This window comes from Triticum urartu, chromosome 5A (assembly GCF_056163025.1).
Source record: "Triticum urartu cultivar PI428250 chromosome 5A, HENAU_Tu73, whole genome shotgun sequence".
Lineage (NCBI taxonomy): Eukaryota > Viridiplantae > Streptophyta > Magnoliopsida > Poales > Poaceae > Triticum > Triticum urartu.
In genome coordinates, this window is record NC_141877.1 from 656,957,831 (window position 1) to 656,978,711 (window position 20,881).

General features: G+C 47.3%; 2 protein-coding genes across 2 annotated transcripts; both read left to right on the forward strand.

The window, feature by feature from the left end:
- Positions 1-934: 934 nt before the first annotated feature.
- Positions 935-5,408, forward strand: LOC125511428 (peroxidase 5). Its single transcript, XM_048676797.2, has 4 exons — positions 935-1,397; positions 2,008-2,196; positions 4,430-4,595; positions 4,686-5,408. Exons 1-4 carry the CDS (start codon positions 1,161-1,163, stop codon positions 5,087-5,089), a joined length of 996 nt encoding a protein of 331 aa, XP_048532754.1. The 5' UTR covers positions 935-1,160; the 3' UTR covers positions 5,090-5,408.
- A 10,716-nt stretch (positions 5,409-16,124) lies between these two features.
- On the forward strand, positions 16,125-20,497 carry LOC125511458 (uncharacterized). Its single transcript, XM_048676839.2, has 5 exons — positions 16,125-16,366; positions 17,735-17,978; positions 18,734-18,970; positions 19,057-19,274; positions 19,957-20,497. Exons 1-5 carry the CDS (start codon positions 16,317-16,319, stop codon positions 20,213-20,215), a joined length of 1,008 nt encoding a protein of 335 aa, XP_048532796.1. The 5' UTR covers positions 16,125-16,316; the 3' UTR covers positions 20,216-20,497.
- The last annotated feature ends 384 nt before the right edge of the window (positions 20,498-20,881 follow it).

Here is a 20,881-nt window from a genome sequence, read left to right on the forward strand (position 1 = left end):
CAATTAGGCGATCGAGCAAGGACACCGAGCTGGCAAACCCGATGGGTCGAGGGATTACGCGTTAGCAGCTGACAGCGTACCGGATGCAACTACAGTACCAGTTACAGTAATCAAGATTCAAGAGACGATCATGGTCAGGGCACATCATCAGCACTTCTTAACTCAAGTAGATGCAGGGCGGAGGGGTTGGAGTGCGCTGCAAACTGAAGCAAAGCCAACTCACACTTAATTCCACACCCAGCTACAACTAACTATCTAGGACACAGTACATCGGACGGAGGACACTGGTCAAGATCAGATCAGTCGATAACCGTAAGGCTGTACTGGATCGCATTAAGTTACCACCGAATGTTCGTTGTGATGGACACACAAATCGCATAGGCTCCTAGTAGCAAATATGACCCCGTGATGGATGGAGCATCCCGTTTTTGGCATCAGATGCCGATGTAGCGGAACAAAAACTACTGGGGCGAGCGTGATAGAGCAGAGGGGAAACTTCCAATCTACATAAAGAAGAAGAGACCATTGATCGACTAATCATCTGCGGCGCCAGCTTGGCGCAACGTACCCTCTTGTGTCACATGCCAGGTCTCGCCACATTAGTCCACTGCTCACCACTGCGGTCACACTGACACTGCCCGACCGAATTGTCCCTCCCTCGATCCATCCCCAGTAAATCAATCTATGGCACGCAGCAGACCAAATCAAAACTCAAAAGGTAAAAAGAATTTCACTGATGAACGAATGGATGGATCTTTGTGTCATGGATCACATCGATCAAAGTTAATTTTATCGCCTCAATGATAGCTCAAAAAGTTTGGGCCCGGGTCCCTCTCTTCCGCTAACCTAGTTGTACACCACATGGCTCGTGCCACCCTGCCTCGCCTCGCCTCGCCTCACCCGCCCGCCCGCCTACAAAACCAGCCTCCGCTCCCACCTGGGCTCGCACCGGTTTCTCCTCGTCTTCATCCTTAGCCCGGAAGATATCACCGCCCATCGCATAGATAGATAGCGCCACCGGAAAGTTGCTGCCGCTGCTATATACTATCTCTTGCGGCCTCTAGCGGCGTCGAGGATTAATTGCCGCCGGCTTAAGGAAGCAAGACCTGAATTGGTTGTCCGGCCGGCCATCCAGGGAGCTAGGCCAGGGATATACATACATGGAGGCGCCGGCGGCCAGAGGAGGAGCGCGAATGCGGCTGCGGGCTGTGGCGGCGGTGGTGGTGCTGGCGATGGTGGCGGCGACCGGGAGGGCGCAGCTGCAGGTCGGGTACTACGACACGCTGTGCCCGGCGGCGGAGATCATCGTGCAGCAGGAGGTCAGCAAGGGCGTGTCCGGCAGCCCCGGCACCGCCGCCGGCCTCCTCCGGCTCCACTTCCACGACTGCTTCGTCAGGGTACGTACTAGTACTACTCTACATCGCAATTCGATACCTCCAGCCCTGCTAGCTAGCTAGCTCCGATTCCCTTCCATGGACAGACAAGAGCTCGGTTCTCTTCTTGCTTGGCGTGAGATCGAGGTCAGACTTCAGAGGCAGGAGTAGATTGAGAAGTAGAGATGCGGTGAGTGATCCAATGCGGCGATGTCACCGGTGTCCTTGGCTCGCATGTGGAGGAGCCTGCTGAATGTCCTCTTTTGCCGTGCGCCGTGCTCTGCGCTGGCAGTTTCTTCCTCTTTTATTTACAGCGAGGAGCAAGTGGTAGATCGGGTGCTGGAAGCCCAGAATGGTGGCGCTCTGACAGGCCGTTGCCATACGAGCACAACTCTGCTCTGTTTTTTTGTCTTGTTTCTTGGCAAAATTGGATAGAGCCTCGACGCTAACCCCCAACCGCTCGAGCGTGATGCGTTGGGCGGAAAGCTTTGGAGCGATGCTTGACAGTGCATGCTCGGTTGCTTTCATTCATGGGCCTGGCCGGCATGATATCACCTACTCCTACTCGATCGAGCATCACTAACGGCAGATGAATTTAGGCATAATAATTGATGGTTCGTGGTGCATGATGCAGGGCTGCGACGGGTCGGTGCTGCTGGACTCGACGGCGGGCAACCAGGCGGAGAAGGACGCGCCCCCCAACTCGAGCCTGCGCGGGTTCGAGGTGATCGACGCGGCCAAGACGCGGCTGGAGCAGGCCTGCTACGGCGTCGTCTCCTGCGCCGACGTGCTCGCCTTCGCCGCCAGAGACGCCCTCGCCCTGGTACGTTACGTTCGGTTGCTTTCCTGCTGTGTGTGTGTCAGGAGTTTCTATGAGTTCGTTCGGTCGATCGCCGGCCGGTGGGGTCGGAGGAATGTGGTGTCGGAATATGGAAGCATGTGGCGCGGGCCTCGACCGATCTCCGATCAAGCCTTTTACCGATGCCCACCGCACCATGCGTACCACCTTTGCTGCGTATCTTTCTCGAAAAGCAAGCAACCAGGACAGGAAAGGAACCGACCGCCTTTTGTTTCTCTCCTTTCCTTTCCACCCGAAGGCCGCACTAGCGCCAGTAATCCTAGTCCTATACTAGTCCTACGTCTACGTCTACGTGCCTGCCAACCTGCACCCAACGATGCCGAGAATGGAAGACAAGACAAGATGCCGTTCCTCGCTCGACCGGGCGTTCGAATCCGGCATTCCGCCGCACCGCACGCACGTACAGGCCGCCGAGGGGAGGGCCCTACGCTCTGCAGGTGCAGGCCCGTTGCTTTGGGCGCACGCATTACGTTACGTTACGGTGGCCGTCCGTGTGTGCTGATCAAGGGTCGCATGTCCGTGTCACGCCTCGCTGCCAGGTTGTAGTTATTATTATTATTTTTTGAAATGGATGCCAGGTTGTAGTTATGGTGGGAAAGGGAGAGAGTAGAGAACTCTGGTCGCTTTCCCCGAGTTTTTCTTCTTGCCGGACGTGGCCGGACCGCCGGAGGAGGCGCCATGATCCAGGCTGTTCGCGTGGCCATCGTGCCTGCGGGGTTCCATTCATTCATCAGAGGGAAAAAATATATAGCATAGAAAGTTTTACTTTGAGGCCTCCATTGGTTTAAAGGAATTTCATAGGAATTCTAGAGGATAGGATTTTTTTTCTTCAGAGTCCTTTGGTTCATAGGAATGAATTCCTATTTCTACATAAGATTGGTTCATATCCTTCACATTTCATAGAAAAATAAAAATGAGCCTAGACTCAATGAAAAAATTTCTTTGGTGTCCTATTCATACTCATAGGATTTAAAATACATGTCATTTCATTTCCAACAAAATTTCTATTCCTACGATAATCCTATCCTATGAACAAAAGAGGCCTTACTGGTAGTAGTAGAAGATGGGTTCGCGTAGTCATTCCCGAGCTTAATTTGCTCCGGTCTCGATGCAAGGAAGATCGCCAAGTGCATCCCGTCGCAGGGTGGTGGGGGAGAAGTTCAAATACCCAAGCGATCTGCCGCTCTTTCCCGATGCAAGCCTTTAATTAGTTCCTCAGTTAGTTACGCGCAGACAACGGTACAATCCGTTGGTAGGTTATCCAAGAGTACTGCTGGTAGGAACAGTGATGTGCTCTGGTTGGAGTATTTGTTGATGAGATGTTCAGCAGGTTGGAGCAGTTAATGTGCCGTGGGTTGTGCTGGGGATTTCGTTTGGGTGGTGGAGGGCCAGTCATACGACCGTTGCAGCACTGGCCTTTGTGTTACTCTTTCATTTGACTGACGACGATCGAGTTTCTCAACTGGTGGGCTAAAAACTGCTTGACGATCTCAAGTACTGCACCGCTGCGTGCGTGAGTGTGACTGACTGACAGTGAAGCTGTGTAGTACATTCAGAGCACATGAGGCTAGCTAACAACCTTGTTGACACGAAAAAGACGCGTACCAGCAGACAGGAGCGCCGGTTCGGGCTCCGGCCCCGTTCGTGTCAATCGGCCAGCATTGCGTGCGCCGCGGCCGCGATAATCAGAGAAGCAGGGGATCTTGCTCACCGAGCGGCGCACGCTAGGGTGCGAGGTGCGTTGGTGGCCGGGCCGACTAGTTTACGTGGATCCGTCTCACGCCCTCCCCATGTGGCCGGCACATGCCATGATTTCTGTCGCTCTTCCTCTCCTCCTCCACTTGGATAGATGGCATGGAGCCCCCCATGCCGCGCCGTCGTCCCCCGCCCCGCCCCGGCCCGGCTCACCAACCATGCCCATGTGACGCGTCTCCATCCGTCCTTAGCCCGTGGTTTCTAGCGACTAGAGAAGAAGAGCGGATGCAGATGAAGCAACACCTCAGTGTACTGTTGCCATCCTTAAACTGTACATGTCTCTGTCGATCGCCGTGTATCGGATGAGGATCGCTGGACCGACGGGCACTGCTAACTGACCCATGCAATCATGCAGGAGTGGTTAAAACTTAAAAATGGCGTGCCAGCTTTTTGTTTTACCAGAACGGAAATGGACTGACGATGTGTGCAAATGTGTGTGCAGGTCGGAGGTAACTCGTACCAGGTGCCGGCGGGGCGACGAGACGGCAACGTCTCGGTGGCGGGGGAGACCAACGGGAACCTGCCGCCGCCGACCGCCAACGTGAACCAGCTCAACCAGATCTTCGGCTCCAAGGGCCTCACCCAGGCCCAGATGGTCGCGCTCTCAGGTACGTACGTGGTCACCACCCCAACCTCGTGCGCCGACGGCCCGAGAGAGAAGAGGTTTTGCTGAACGAATGAACGAATTTGATGTGCAGGTGCGCACACGGTGGGGATGGCGCAGTGCAGCTCCTTCAGCAGCCGGCTCTACTCGTACGGGACCAGCGGGGGCAAGGACCCCAGCATGGACCCGAGCTACCTGGCGACGCTGAGCACGCAGTGCCCGCAGTCCGGCGCCAGCCAGCCCGTGGCCATGGACCCCGTCACCCCCAACACCTTCGACACCAACTACTACGCCAACGTCGCCGCCAACCGCGGCCTGCTCTCCTCCGACCAGGCGCTGCTCGCCGACAACGGCACCGCCGCGCAGGTCCTCGGCTACACCTCCAGCCCCGGCACCTTCCAGACCGACTTCGCCAGCGCCATGGTCGCCATGGGCGCCATCGGCGTGCTCACCGGCAACCAAGGCACCATCAGGACCAACTGCAGGGTCGTCGGCTGAGCTCGTCGATCAACCACCTGAACTGAATTTGGTTCTGGTATAGAGTGTAAGAAGCTGTTTGATCATTCCTTTGGTCGATCTGTACTAGCTAGCTAGCTTAGCTTAGCCCCACCCTCCTCTCTCTTCCTCTGCTTCATCTTGCAGCATACTTTCTTTCTCTGCTTTTGTATTCTCTTAATTAGCCTCTGTATGTATGTATTACTGTCTAGCGACTGGACCAAGAACTGTATGTAATGACATGATCACAGCATGATTGGGTTGGGTACCAATGTACCAATATACAATACAGTGCTTAATAAAAAGCTACTACAGACAGACAGACATGTGTTCCTACCAGCGCCACTTCTCTCTGATTTCTTTTTGTCACAGTCACTTGTGCCTGACATTAGTAGCGAGACGTGCGTCGATGCAGGGGCGTACCGTGGGCCGAGGAAGCTGTAGGAGATACGAGATCTCATGTCTGCCGATAGCTTCTGCGGCTAGTTTACAGAAACTTCTGCAGATAGTCGAGATTTTAAAATTCTCTCTCTCAAAAAACAGGCAGATTTTTAAAAGAAATCTGAAGTGTCAACCACTGTGTCCAGCGAATTTTAACATCTCCCAAATTTTTCCAGTCTCTTTGTAATGGAACAGGATGAATTCTTCAAAACAAAAACAAAAAAAATCTTATTTTGTTTCTGTTTTCTATTTAGTGAGCATTTATTTAGAAAACAATTTACAAACAACTTTGTAAATTTTATAAAAAAAATGTCATATCTTCAAAAGTAAATTTAAGAAATAATTGTTCACTTAAGTAAACAAGGTTCTTGGAATCTATTTTCAGAAATCTAAAAAATATCGTGGTGGGCATGTGTCCTCGGGCTTCGCTGTTACGACGAAGTTTGCTCCAACGTCGGACCGAAACTTGGGAGGTAGTCTAGAAGCGGATGCAAATTGTGGTCTGCATCGACGACATCTAGAAGAACGGAAGGTGTGTTGGGCTCGTGGTTCATGGATGGCAGGTATGGTTTCGTCCTTCGGCGTCTTAGTCGTGGCGGGGTGTCAGATCTGAAGTTCAATGGCGTGTCAGGGGTGTTGCTCCGGTCTGATTCGTTGCTTCACTTTTGGTGAGTCACCTTGGAGATTCGCAAACTGAATATTAGTGATGCAGTCGCGTCGAGCTCGGGTGAGGAGGTGATTCATCGTTCTTTTCTTTAATGATTGTTGTGGTGGTGCCGGAGGCAGGTGACGGGCATTGGTGTCAAGCTCAGAGATATTTTGTTATATTTTTAGTTTTGTCATGTCAGTATTTACGTGACTTATACTTTGATCTTTATGATATGAGGATACACTTGAGGGAATGGCAAATTTTTGCTGGAGTCGTAGCCGCGGCTTATAGTGATGAGCAGGGTTAGAAGAAAGGGTTTGTCTAGGTCTCAGTCGACTGAGACTAACGAAGTCTGCTGACGTCACCTTTTTTTTCCTTTATTGTCCAGCCCATACCATGTCACCTCTGGTTGCTTTCTGGGCTGCCCTGTTTGTCTTTGCTTTGTGTGTTTTTGAGCTGAGTTGGGCCAGAGATTGGGCAGTATTTTTGTTCCGTGCTGCTGCTCCATTACTACGTGTGGTGCACCGGCCGGATGTATTAGCTTGTTGTTCGTGCAAAAAAAAATTAACATGCAGTTACTATCAATTTTGTCCAGTTTTACTTTTCATTTTTCTCCTTCCATTCTTATTTATACTATTTTTTGCTTCTAGAAAATGTAAGCATTAGTCATGATTTTTTTTAAGAAATATGTTCATGCATTTTCACAAATATTAATCATGTATTTAAAAAAATAGAGTGCCATTAGAAAATGTACAATACTGTTTAAAAATATTCATCATGAAATTAGAAAAATGTTTAGCATTATTTAATGATGGTTTTACCTTGCATTTTTTCTTAGATTGGGTCTCATCTATTTGTAATTTTGTTATCATCAGCAAATTGACAATGGTACTACTAACAAAATAAGAGAGCCAATCATATTCAGTTACACACGCGATGCAGAGGTGCAACTAGATTGGTGTGTCACGTTTAAAAAAATCAAAACACCTCTTTTTAGAGAAACAGAAAATAAAAATAAAAAGGTATTAAATAAGAAAAACAAAGTAGATAATGGGGTGTGGATACGGTCCAGTCGATTGAGATTTAAATAAGTCTTAATCAGCAGGCATCAGGGCAACATGCAGGTGTAGTCCGAGATGACATTTGCAATCGTAGGCCTAGGTGTGACACTTGCAGTTGCATTTCTAGTGTTGGACATGCAACTGGCCCACTCCCTCTCCCGTCGCCCCCTCCAACAAAACAAAGGTCTAGTTGCAACCATGTTGAGGGACATGCAGTTACGGTCAGGTGCGGCGCTTGCAGTTGCGGGGCTGTTGTCGAGCTTGCAACTGACATGCCCCCTCTCCTGGCATCCCCTCTGACAGAACAAAAAAGTCCAGTTGCGGTCGGGTTAAAAAACATGCAGTTGCGATTGAATGCGGCACTTACAGTTGTGGGGCTGTTGTCGGGCTTGCAACTGGCCCACCCCCTCTCCGGCACCCCCTCCGACAAAACAAAAGTTGAGTTGCAACCGTGTTGGGGGACATGCAGTTGCGGTCGGGTGCAGCACTTGCAGTTGTGGGGCTATTGTCGGGCTTGCAAGTGGTCGGCTCCTCCCCCGACGCCCCCTCCGACAAAACAGAAATCGAGTTGCAACCATGTTGGGGGACATGCAGTTACGGGGCTGTTGTCGAACTTGCAACTGGTTCGCCCCCTCTCCCGGCGATCCCTCTGACAAAACAAAAGTAGAGTTGCAACCATGTTGGGGGACATGCAGTTGCGGTCGGGTGTGACACTTGCAGTTGCGGTGCTGTTGTCGGGCTTGCAACTGGCCCGCCCCCTCTCCTGGCGCCCCCTCTGACAAAACAAAAGTCGAGTTGCAACCATGTTGGGGGACATGCAATTGCGGGGCTGTTGTCGGGATTGCAACTGGCCCGCCCCCTCTCTCGGTGCCCCCTCTGACAAAACAAAAGTCAAGTTACAACCATGTTGGGGACATGCAGTTGCGGGGCTGTTGTCGGGCTTGCAACTGGTCCGCCCCCTCTCCCAGCGCCTCCTCCGACATAACAAAAAGGTCCAGTTGCGGCCGGGTTAGAAGACATGCACTTGCGGCCGGGTGCAAGAAAAAATATATGCTAATATTCTTTTACGCATAAACAAGAAAAAAATGAAAATGCCGGTCCTATACAAAACAAAAGTCATGGTTTAAAAACCCGCGAACAACCAGCATACCCACTAACATTTATGTCTACATGGTTCAAAAATCCCCAGTCATAGAAGAAAAAAGCATTTCCTACCTTATGCAAGCATAAAAAATCAAAATCCTTACATAAATAAATTCACAAATAGAGATCTGGCATAAAAGAGGGGAAAACAGAAGAAAAAATGCAACTGAAGAACCCCGAGGGACGAAGACCCCCTCCCCTGAGACAAGTACTCCGCGGTAGATATGGTGTGTACATGGCAATTGAAAAGTCCAACAAAAACAATGAAAAACGCCTCTCACAACCAGCACATCGCGCATCAATACCGAACACGAGAAAAGTAAAGAAAGAAGAAGCGGGCGCTAAACAAGTCGGGGTAACACTAGACAAGCAGTGTTGCATGAATCTTACGAAAACAGTGATCTAACGGCCATATATGTGTACCGGGACTTCGGTTAAACTCAATCGACTAAATTTTAGCAATCCAGGTAATAAAATTTAAACTATCGCAACCAACATTTACTTACAAAGCATCTGATGGATGTGCAACTGAAAATGATTAACAAAAAATTGGTAGGAAATTTCATTGCTAAAATAGGGCTGCTAGAAATTTGGAAAATATGCTAAAATCAAATAGAATAAAACACAACATTAATAAGCAAGGACAAAAGGAAAAAATTAAATGAAATAAACAAAACAAAAAAATGAAACGGGATAAGAAAATAATAAGTAAAAATAAATAAAAGAAAAGTTAAATACTTATAAAAAGTAAATGAAAAGTAAAACAATAAAAAGAAGAAAAGGTAAAGAACAAAAGAAAAATTTCTTTTGGGAAAAAGAGAAGCCACCGTGACTTCCTCTCCTACAGGCAAAACTCACTTGTGTAGGGTGAGAAAAAGAAACAAGACAAAGTACTTTTCTTGTAGGCTGACAAAAATAACTAAAAAAACACACTCGGGAAAGTTGGGCTGCACAGCAAAGCGAACAAGGCCCAGAAGAAAAATAAAAGAAAGGCTCTCTCATCTCCACCGGCCCGTGCAGCGACAAAGAAAAGAGCTGATTCGAGCCAACGTACACGTACACACGGATTGTCATCGACTGAGACTTCGCCAAATATCAGTCGACTGATATTTAGCGTAGCCGTAGAAGAAAACAGTTTACAATGCTTCATCCTAATTGTTTTTATTAAATGAGTGTGTACCCAAAATCTTTGTCATCCAATGCTCTGTTCAAATCTTTGCTATCTTTGTCAAAATCACTACCTTTGAATTAAATGAGTACATACAACTCTTTACTCCTGGCATATACACAAGCACGCTATATTGTGATCTCACTGCCAATTAAATGAAATCTGCCCTGATCCCCAATCAAACCAAAAGTGACTTTGATTCCCGGGGGAGGGTCGCTGCGTGCTCCTCGTCCACGTCCACCACGTTATACACAACGTTGAAGTGTTTTTTCTACAGGGAGAGGCCTCTGATCTGTTCATGCCCACTATTTTAATTACAAATGTTCTTGAATGTGAAAAAAAATACTCTTTCAATACATACAGACTTCATGAATTTTAAAAAATTGGTGTGTAATTAAAAAAATATTTGCGTTTATTAAAAAATGTTTGTGTATTTTTTAGAAAGTTTTCCAAAAAACTGTTTGCTTCTTCTAAAAAATCGCAGAATTTATTTATTTTCTTGAATTTTTAAAAGGTTTCACATTTTCAATTGAATGTTTGCATTTTTTAAATTTTCATGTATTTACAAAATGTTTGAATATTTTAAAAGGTGTTCACCCATTTTCTTAAATGTCCATCCAATTTAAAAAGTGTTATCATTTTTTTAATATTTTCCACTCGTTTATTAAAAAGTAACTCACGAAGATAATTTTTTATGAAGTTTTCAAAAGTGTATGCGCCTTTTAAAACTTTTACACATTTACAATTATAAATATTAATATATTATTATGAAAAGAATTTTATATTATTTTTTAAAAGATCTTTGTAAAAATATAAAAAGCAAGAAAAAGAACCGAAAGGAAAAATAAATAGAAAAAAGGGAAATGCAATCGAAAGAGGGGACAAACAGAAAACAAAAAACAAAAGGCTAAAAAATACAGAGAACCAGGTAAAATCCCCCCCCCCCCACCCCACCCCCAGCTGGTGGTTGTGAAAAAATTGACAGAAACTCACACCAACGTGCCCCCCATACTGGGCCAGTCCATGTCATGCAGTAGTGGGGGACACAATTGCTTTTGACCACGATAGGCAACATTTAGCAGTTGCTCACAACAACCGCACCACGGTTTAAACTAGTTGCTAATGCCTTCATATTGAGTGTTTAATCACTTGCCAATATAGATGAATGGTCGGTAGTGTGAGTGGTGTGCATTAGTTGGACTTCATCATTGCAAGCAAACTACTTGGGTGACTGTAAGAGGAAAAGGCTTGCATAGTATTAATATGCCATGTCACCCTATTCTCAATATGTATGTAGTATCTCTATTCCTAATGGACGGGTTGGTGAATCGTCTGCGCGGTTTAATTTCACAGTTTTTTTTCGTCTCTCTTCCCACCACCCCTCCCATCCCTGGTCCGCGGTTTATTTTTGCTGGGTTTTTTCGTCTCTCCTTTCACCACCCCCTCCCACCCTGGTCCACTGGTTTATTTTTCTCTCCACTCTTTATTACAACCAGGACTTTCCTAACGTATAACAAATCATGGATCTAACTTCCTTAAATTATGCAAATCAATCGATCCTTTTATTGGTTCAATTTGTCTTAGGAAACAAATAACAGATTTTCAGGAAACAAATGATACATTTTAATCTAACTTCCTTAAATTATGCAAATCAATCGATTCCTTTTATTGGTTCAATTTGTCTTAGGAAACAAATAACAGATTTTCAGGAAACAAATCATACATTTTAATCTAACTTCCTTAAATTATGCAAATCAATCGATTCCTTTTATTGGTCCAATTTGTCTTAGGAAACAAATAACAGATTTTCAGGAAACAAATAATACATTTTAATCTAACTTCCTTAAATTATACAATCAATTGGTTCCTTTTATTGATTCAATTTGTCTTAGGAAACAAATAATACAGTTTAATCTAACTTTCCTAACTTATCTAAATCGTTCGATTTCTCTTATTAGTGAAATTTGTTTTAGGAAACAAATAACAGACATGTCACAACTTTCCTCCCAATAAATAGTTTCTTAACATTTGCAAACTTTCCTAGTTAGACACTGTTGGAAATATGCCCTAGAGGCAATAATAAAATGATTATTATATTTCCTTGTTTATGATAATTGTCTATTATTCATGCTATAATTGTATTATCCGGAAATTGTAATACATGTGTGAATACATAGACCACAATGTGTCCCTAGTGAGCCTCTAGTTGACTAGCTCGTTGATCAACAGATAGTCATGGTTTCCTGGCTATGGACATGGGGATGTCATTGATAACGGGATCACATCATTAGGAGAATGATGTGATGGACAAGACCCAAACCTAAGCATAGCACAAAGATTGTGTAGTTCGTTTGCTGTAGCTTTTCTGGATGTCAAGTATCATTTCCTTAGACCATGAGATTGTGCAACTCCCGGATACCGTAGAAATGCCTTGGGTGTGCCAAACTTCACAACGTAACTGGGTGACTATAAAGGTACATTACAGGTATCTCCGAAAGTGTCTGTTGGGTTGGCACGAACCGAGACTGGGATTTGTCACTCCGTATGACGGAGAGGTATCTCTGGGCCCACTCGGTAATGCATCATCATAATGAGCTCAATGTGATCAAGTGGTTGATCACGGGATCATGCATTACGGTACGAGTAAAGTGACTTGCCGGTAACGAGACTGAACAAGGTATTGGGATAGCGACGATCGAGTCTCGGGCAAGTAACGTACCGATTGACAAAGGGAATTGAGTACGGGATTGATTAGGTCCTCGACATCGTGGTTCATCCGATGAGATCATCGAGGAGCATGTGGGAGCCAACATGGGTATCCAGATCCCGCTGTTGATTATTGACCAGAGAATCGTCTCGGTCATGTCTGCTTGTTTCCCGAACCCGTAGGGTCTACACACTTAAGGTTCGGTGACGCTAGGGTTGTATGGATATGAGTATGCAGTAATCCGAAAGTTGTTCGGAGTCCCGGATGAGATCCTGGACGTCACGAGGAGTTCCGGAATTGTCCGGAGGTGAAGAATTATATATAGGAAGTGTAGTTTCGGCCATCGGGAAAGTTTCGGGGTCACCGGTATTGTACCGGGACCACCGGATGGGTCCCGGGGGTCCACCGGGTGGGGACACCCATCCCGGAGGGCCCCATGGGCTGAAGTGGGGAGGGGAACCAGCCCATAGTGGGCTGGTGCGCCCCCCCCCTTGGGCCCCCCATGCGCCTAGGGTTGGGAACCCTAGGGGAGGGGGCGCCTCCACTTGCCTTGGGGGCTACTCCACCCCCTTGGCCGCCGCCCCCCCTAGGATATCCCATCTCCTAGGGCCGGCACACCCCCCTAGGGGGCCTATATAAGGGGGGGGAGGGAGGGCAGCTGCACCTCAAGCCTTGGCGCCTCCCTCTCCCCTGCTACACCTCTCCCTCTCGCAGAAGCTCGGCGAAGCCCTGCTGCGATCACTGTTGCATCCACCACCACGCCGTCGTGCTGCTAGATCTTCATCAACCTCTCCTCCCCCCTTGCTGGATCAAGAAGGAGGAGACGTCTTCCCAACCGTACGTGTGTTGAACGTGGAGGTGCCGTCCGTTCGACGCTTGGTCATCGGTGATTTGGATCACGGCGAGTACGACTCCATCATCCCCGTTCTCTTGAACGCTTCTGCACGCGATCTACAAGGGTATGTAGATGCACTCTCCTCTCGTTGCTAGTTGACTCCATAGATTGATCTTGGTGAAACGTAGGAAATTTGTTTGTTTTCTGCAACGCTCTCCAACAGACACGTCACAAACGGGCAGGTACTGATATCACGTTACCAAACAATAAAACCCCATTTGCATTTAAATCAGTTCAAAAATCATAACTTTCCTCAATTTTTACCTTTCCTTGATAACAACCAATAATTCCTATGTTTTCCACCTATTGAAGGAAATCACCCCTCCATCGATATTAGCATTTTTTTTGAACTGAGATCTCCGGGTTATGATTTTTTGCGGTTCTTTCCAATTGTGACCTCTCCTTCCACTCCGGCTCCTTCTCGCATAAACACCTCCACCACAGCCAGGTGACACCGGCCAGACCTCCTGCCTCTCCATACCTTCTTCGCCGCCTCCTTCTCGTACTCCATTAACAATTCCTCCGCCACATTTGTCCACGGCGGTGTCGAGAGCATGGCGCAGCAGCGTACCAGCGGTAGAGCAGCGCATAGCAGCAGGAAGCAACAAGCAGCAGGCGAGGTGAGCGGCCAATGGTGGAGGGCAAAGATGCGGCCGGCGTGGCTGAGGGGGCGGCCGGCAGAAGATGGCCACGACTGGAGGCGGCGCGAGGTAGGGGCGCGACAACGGGGTGAGCGAAGGGATAGGCGGCAGCAGACGGGGCGAGCGCAGCCAGCGAGAGTGTGGCGCACAGCCAGGGTGTGTGTCGTGCGGGGCATAGTGGTGCGGTGGCTGCGGCGAGCGCGAAGGCAGCGGCGGGCGCGACCGACGCGGTGTAGCATGGGCGTGGGCATGGAGAGGGAGTGGCCCCGCGGGCGCGGAAGAAGAGCGGCAGGCTCGGGCATGGGCGTGCATAGTTGCGGCATGTGCCACAGGGGCAATCCGAGTAGCTCGGTGGCTACCCCTGCAATGGCCATGGCAGACGGTGGTTCTCGGCCACGGCGAAATACCTAACGAGAGCAAACGAGAGGGGAAACATGGGAAAGGCAAGAGGAGATCATGGCGGTGTCAATGGCGCCCTAGGGGAAGACATGGGAGCTCGGGGCGGCGCGGATCGAACGGCAATGTCGCGGTGGCCCAAGGTTGAGGAAGACGGCAGCGACATCGATGCGGGGGTGCTAGACTTGATCTCGTTGGCGCAGACGAAGTAGCGAAGGCGTTCGAAGCTCCTCGACAAGCTCCTAGCCCGTAGGGAGGGCAGTGGCCATGTGGACGGGGTCGGTCATGGTGGCCGTGGCGTCTGACTTCGTCCAGATCGACGGGATCGAGCGAGTGAGGAGGAGAAGTGGATTTGGGAGGGGGCGTCGAGGATGAGTGAGGCCATGGGGGCAGGGAAGGAAGGGTGTCACCCTTATCCATTCCCCTTCGATGCCAGCGAGGTGGTCGGGCGGGAGCCCGACTCTATAGCGACGCGGCTCGGGGAACACGAGAAGACAACCGCGCGGCTGGACCGCTGAGCCGGTTCGGTGGCAAGGCCCGATGGGCAGGGCGAATCCCCTTTTACATCGTCCTTTTGATTTTTCAATGTATTCTAATCTGTTTCTCCTTTTTAACACCGTTTACTATTTATTTTTATCAACTAAGTGATCTCTACTTCTAATATCTCAATTGGTAGTCTCCGTTTCGGGTTTATTTTCGTCCCACCTCTCGAGTGAGGGAGAGGGGGAGAGAGAGTGAGGAAGAGGGAGGAAGAGGGTGTGTGTGTGAGAATTTGATGGTAAAAGAGGTCGTCAATGTCACTTAATATGTATGAGAATATTAAATGTAATATTAACATACTTGATATTGAACTTTTAAAATTAATGTGGCCCCGTTGCAACGCACGGGCGTTCTTCTAGTGTCATGATAAGGTGTGAGTTTAGGACTATGCTACTAATATGCTATTGATATGCAATCCAATAGGATAGCCATATGATCCTTACCCCGCTCCTTGCGAGCAATCTGTGTTGCAACTTGCACACAACGACATTGGGATCGACACATCATGTTTCTACGCTCAGTGTGTGGCGACGGCGCCCACTGTCGGTCGGCTGCTACAACTGTGGATGTCAACGGCTATAACCGACGACGACAAATGATACATCCGTCCACGGCGATGCTCTCACCGATGCACGGACGGCGCCCCGAGAGGTGTTGGAACCGGTAGAGGGATTGCTGGAACCGCAGTCCCCGAATGCTACCATGACAAACTCTCGGAAGCTGCATCCATGGCCACCAAATGCTGCAATTGGCGTAGACGAGTGCTGGCAACCCGCGACGTTACAGCTGCAACCGTCGATGTGCTATGAAGGGGTCCAAGACGGTGTCGCGGCGGACAACCACCGGGAATGCTTGCAATCATGACGCTGGAGGCACTACTATGTTGCACTACCAACTTTTTTTCTTTTTTCTTTTTTGCGCGGAGTTGCACTACCAACTTGGGGGCGCGACAAATTTTTGCCGGAGTTTAGGTAGGCGCGACGTGCACGGGATGAACATGGATGGAGTAAAACATCAAATGAGGGTGTGTGACGGTTACGGATGAGGGCATTCAACGAGCAGTGAACGACCGGGCGAATATTGGGCGGGCAGACCGGCGGCTAGCAGTGCCCTTTAGCAATTGTGAAGAAATAATAATAGTCGGCCGTGTTGCTGCAAAATGCAAACTATTGACCGATCAAACCAGAACATTATTAAGCCTGTCACACAAGACATGAGCTACGCCTGTACTCGTACCTTCGGACACAAGGAAGCGAGTTCGACGTTATTCTCGTAGTATCGTTCGTTTTCAAGTCCGCAGCCAAGGTGCGACAAGCCAACGACGGAACCAGATGCCACAAGCAGCGCTGAAATGGTACTACTAAAAGTAAAAGAATTTCTAGAGGCAAAAGAAACGTCTCAGCGTACTAGTCAAAACCAGATTCCTTCGTCGGCTTTTCGCTTTTTGTTTCGCAGTACGCGCTCCCACTTTTCCCCTCCCTCTCTGCCTTCATTGTCCCCCTCCGCCGCGAGCTTCCAGAAACAAACCACGGAAAGGGGAAGGAGGAAGAGGAAGCAAAGCTCTGGATCGATCGATCTCCGCCCTCGGCATGGCGCGCGTCCTCCCTCTCGACATTGAGCCCGGGGAGACAGCCACCAGGTAGTAGCGCGCGCACCTCTCCTCTCTAGCCGCCGCGGTTTCTGCTGATTTTTCCTGCTCGGATTTTCATTTTTGGGCGAGCGATTCCGGCGGATGGTTCGTCTTCTCTAGGCGTCAGGGCTTGGGTGGTAGTTGGGCCGCGGCCAAATTCCAGTTAGGAGATTTGAATCTGTTATTCTCTTGCTGTTACTATCTTCAATACAGGTTTAGGCACGCCAAATCGCGGCTTACTTTGCTAGCTAGCACCACCTCGAGGCCGCGTGCCTTCCAGGCGGACGGGAATGGAGTGATCTTGCGCCTGCTGCCCCGAGCTTTATTATTTCTTTGGTTATTATTACTCCCATCCACCTTTGTTACCAAGTTCGTTGGAAGAAAAATGATAATAAAATAGGAAGTAGTAGTACTGAGATTTTTGTGTGCTTCTCTGTTGTCTCTGGCAGACTGGCCCCCATCCCACCTGCTCTGCTCCTGCAGCTCGCCATCCACCCCTGTCTGTCTGGGCGGTGGCTCCGGGATGGGGATCATTTCACGCTGCCGCTTACCCACCATTGATTAGAGCTGTGGGGCATGGGATTGCTACCTGTTACTACCAGCCTAACCCCGTGCACCAGCTATGTTTCGATATCACCCATGCATTCGGAATCTAGGAGGAATCACAGCAAAGAGGAGCGATCCTTTTCAGATTCTTAGTACCTAACGATGTTGCACTTGCTTTATGCTATCCTTTTCCTCATTCTCGGCTGTCTGTTGAAAGTTTCCGGAAATCTCAGTTTCCTTAAAAAAAATTACATCTCATAGACATTGTAAATTCAGGCAACTTATGAACATGTTACATTCTGATATTGGCTTCAGATTATATAATCTAATTTTCCTTTGGATCGTTGCTTGGGTTCCCTGTGGCTTGGTATCAAGGTTTTGGAGATAACATGTGTCTCATGAGCCTAGGATTCATTTAGGAATCCCTGTAGCACAGATCTCCATTCCTACTTGGACCAGGATATGAGTCACGTTACTCTTAAGTTTTGCTTTGAGAAGGATCTAATGATGTATCCAATTTGGGAATCTTACTTACATTAGCATGTTACATCCAATGCTACTTTGAATATCATGATTGAGCAACCGTTTGCTACACTACGCCATGCCAGCTAAACCAGTGCATTTGAGTGTGAGTTCAGTTATGTGTGTAAATAAGCTCTCACGGATTACCATTTTAAGGAAAAAACAAGGAGTTGGGCTTGTGCAACTCTAATTTAGACAAGGATCGTCACATGTCAACCTTAACCCTACAACTATGGCACAAATTAATAAGATTTTTTCGTGTGCTGTATCAGTACCTTTATTTCCTAATATTTCTTGGCTTGTACACAGAGCTGGTGAGACGGTCGCAAGCGTGCCAAGCTCTTCAGCTGTGGCATCAAACATAAAGGACGACGAATATGCGAGGCTGGTGACACCAGCTCAACATGCAACAGCTGACAACAACACAGAAATTCCTGAGCAACCAAAGTCAAGACACTTCATTTGGTGGATGAAAGTTCTGCTTGGCTGCTTCCTTCTTATATTAGCATCTTATATCTTCGTGAAATTTGGAGTCCCCTTTGCCTTTCAGAAGGTGAGGCGCTGATACTTTCTGTGCAAAAGGAAATCTCTTGGGAGGGTAATTTTAGGCATATGCCACTGGGACGTCAATAGACTTTCATTCTTCTAGTTACCTTTCACTGAATTTCACAAAATGCCTTTCAAAACCAACTGATGTTGGCTTGTTGGTTGGCTCTTCAGTAGTAATTGCCATTTTGGGCTGCGATCTTTTGCTTAGTCAGTATTGGTCAATTTTATTTTCTTACTATAATCAGGAACTTTCAGGTGGCATGCATATATAATTTCGATGGGACAATCACAAAGCTTGATGCCATTATCACACTGCTCATTTAAATTTTTTGGTTGTCCTTTACTATACTCGAACCAGCACCAGTGATGCATTCAACTTAATACTTTTGGTCTTTGTTGAACATGTCTGTTATATGTTTCCTTTTGTCACATATGCGTAGGTCTCAAGCATATGCTCAGGGTTCAGCTTGTAATGGTTAGGAATAACTGTTAGACTAGTACATTTACATTGACATGAATATTCTGGTTGGGTCATATAACTAGAATGCTATTTGCTTAGTGAGTGCATATGTGGCATACTGAACTTTGAGGGATATTTTATTTGTATTATGAAATTATCAATTGTGTCATGTTTCTGAGCTATGTTGTGCATGTATACTCTTTTGATCTTATTCCCTTTTTTTATGAGACATTTTGAGTTGAGTTGTTGAAACAGAACATCTACGGCAATATTCATGTATATTCTTCTGTTTGTTGCAGGTTCTGTTGCCAATCATGCAATGGGAAGCAAGCGCCTTTGGCCGTCCAGTATTGGCTCTTGTCCTCGTCGCATCTTTGGCTCTCCTCCCACTCATCTTAGTCCCTTCTGGACCTTCTATGTGGTTAGCGGGAATGATCTTCGGTTATGGCTGGGGTTTCTTGATTATTATGGCTGGGACTACTCTTGGCATGGTTGCATCATATTGGATTGGCTCATTGTTCCGCGAACGTCTACATGTAAAATTTCAGACTTGCATCTTTTCACTAAGGAGCTATGCGTTAATGTTCTTCTTCTGATCTGTTTTGTTCCTTTTTAAATGCAGGAATGGTTAAAGAGATGGCCTCAGCAGATAGCTCTAATACAGCTTGCTGGCGAAGGGAACTGGTTCCAGCAGTTTCGAGTTGTTGCACTATTCAGAATCTCACCATTTCCATATACAATTTTTAACTATGCCGTAACCGTGACAGAAATCAAGTTCAATCCTTACCTATGTGGTTCAGTTGCCGGAATGGTACCTGAGGCATTCATCTATATCTATAGGTATATACAGATATTCACATTACAGATAATGATTTGGTCAATTGAGTATCATTTTGTCATAGACTATTGAGGCCATCTAGGTTTATATCTGCCCCCCCTAATGTGCATCTGTCATCTGATTAATGCCCTTAACAAATAGTACATGGATTGGCGACTGATTATTTTCCAATAGAGTTCAACAATGGAGCATTATTTGGTAGACAAGCGTCATAATCTATGCATTTGTGCTCTTGATAGGTTGGAAAAAACTATTCTTTGTCTTCTAGACTGTAGCAATATTGATAAGGATGGTGAATTGTAACTAACCCAAACAGAGAGAAGCTTGTCTTTTCAGGGTTGTGAGTGCACCAATCTGATTTCCAGAAGTCCATTAATCTGTCTGCGTATATGCAAGTAAAATTATAACAAAAAAGTTAACTATGAAGAAATTGTTCTCTATGCCAAATCTGAAACCAGTCCCAAATACTAGTTTTTTTATCAGTTAGCTGTCAAAGATAGAGAAGTTTGATTGCACACACTTTCTTCATCTTGCATTTTGGATTAGAGGTAGACCCACCTGAGTGTATTACTCAAGGTCAGCATCCAGATTCAAGGAGCTTATCTTTGTAGGAGTTGTTGAGTGCACTCACATCTGGTTTCCAGAAGTATTGATGAGTTACTAATCTTGCTAATGCTTATGCAGCGGACGGCTAATACGCACGTTGGCTGATGTGAAGTATGGCAAGTATAAGATGACGCCGGTGGAGCTAACATACAACATAATCTCGTTCGTGGTTGCCGTTATCCTCACTATCGCCTTTACAGTTTACGCCAAGAAGGCGCTAAGCCACATAAAAAGCTCAGATGATACTTGCGCAGAGGACCAACCTGGGGTGACTGCACTCAAGAATGGCCACCAGGAGTGTTCCCATGCACATCATGTAGCTTTAGATGTCGTGTGATGTCTATTCATCGGGAGCGGATTAGAGTGAAGTGAGGTGGTGTTAGTTGATCATCGTTTTCTCCGTCAGAGGAGGCGAGGTAGGCTCTGACAGCAGGTGGATGCACCTGTCTAACTAGATATATGCCCAGCTAATATGGTTATACTACTACGTTATTAGTTTCATGTAGTTATAATCACCAGAACATGTGACTGGCTTTGCCTGTTGTTGGCGGGAGATTTGTTCTGGCTGTTGATGGACTGGAAATTTGGCCTTCTCTTGAGGTTCATATATTTGCTTAGATGTTTCGGATGGCAGTGCATCCAGTTTTGCCACAGCGCTGTTTCAGACTATCAAGATTCAGGAGGTCAGAAGCCCTCTGAATATAAACCAGGGCAGATTTTCTTTTTCAAGCTAATAGCCTCACCATCGCCAGGTGGAGCGACCTCCGTTAGGGTCTCTTGCTGGTCCTTTGGCGCACCCTGAACACCGACCGTGGAGGCTGCCGTCGGAGCCACGGACCTTACGGCATGGTAACCCGAAAATAATCTGCCGCATCTGTCCGTGGACTGGCCATTTTTATAACAACTATCGTGCAAAACACGACTAGATTTCACGTAAACATGACATATTTCATTACAAATACATGAAAGTGGTTCTGGGCGGGCTAATCTAAATGATCGCCGA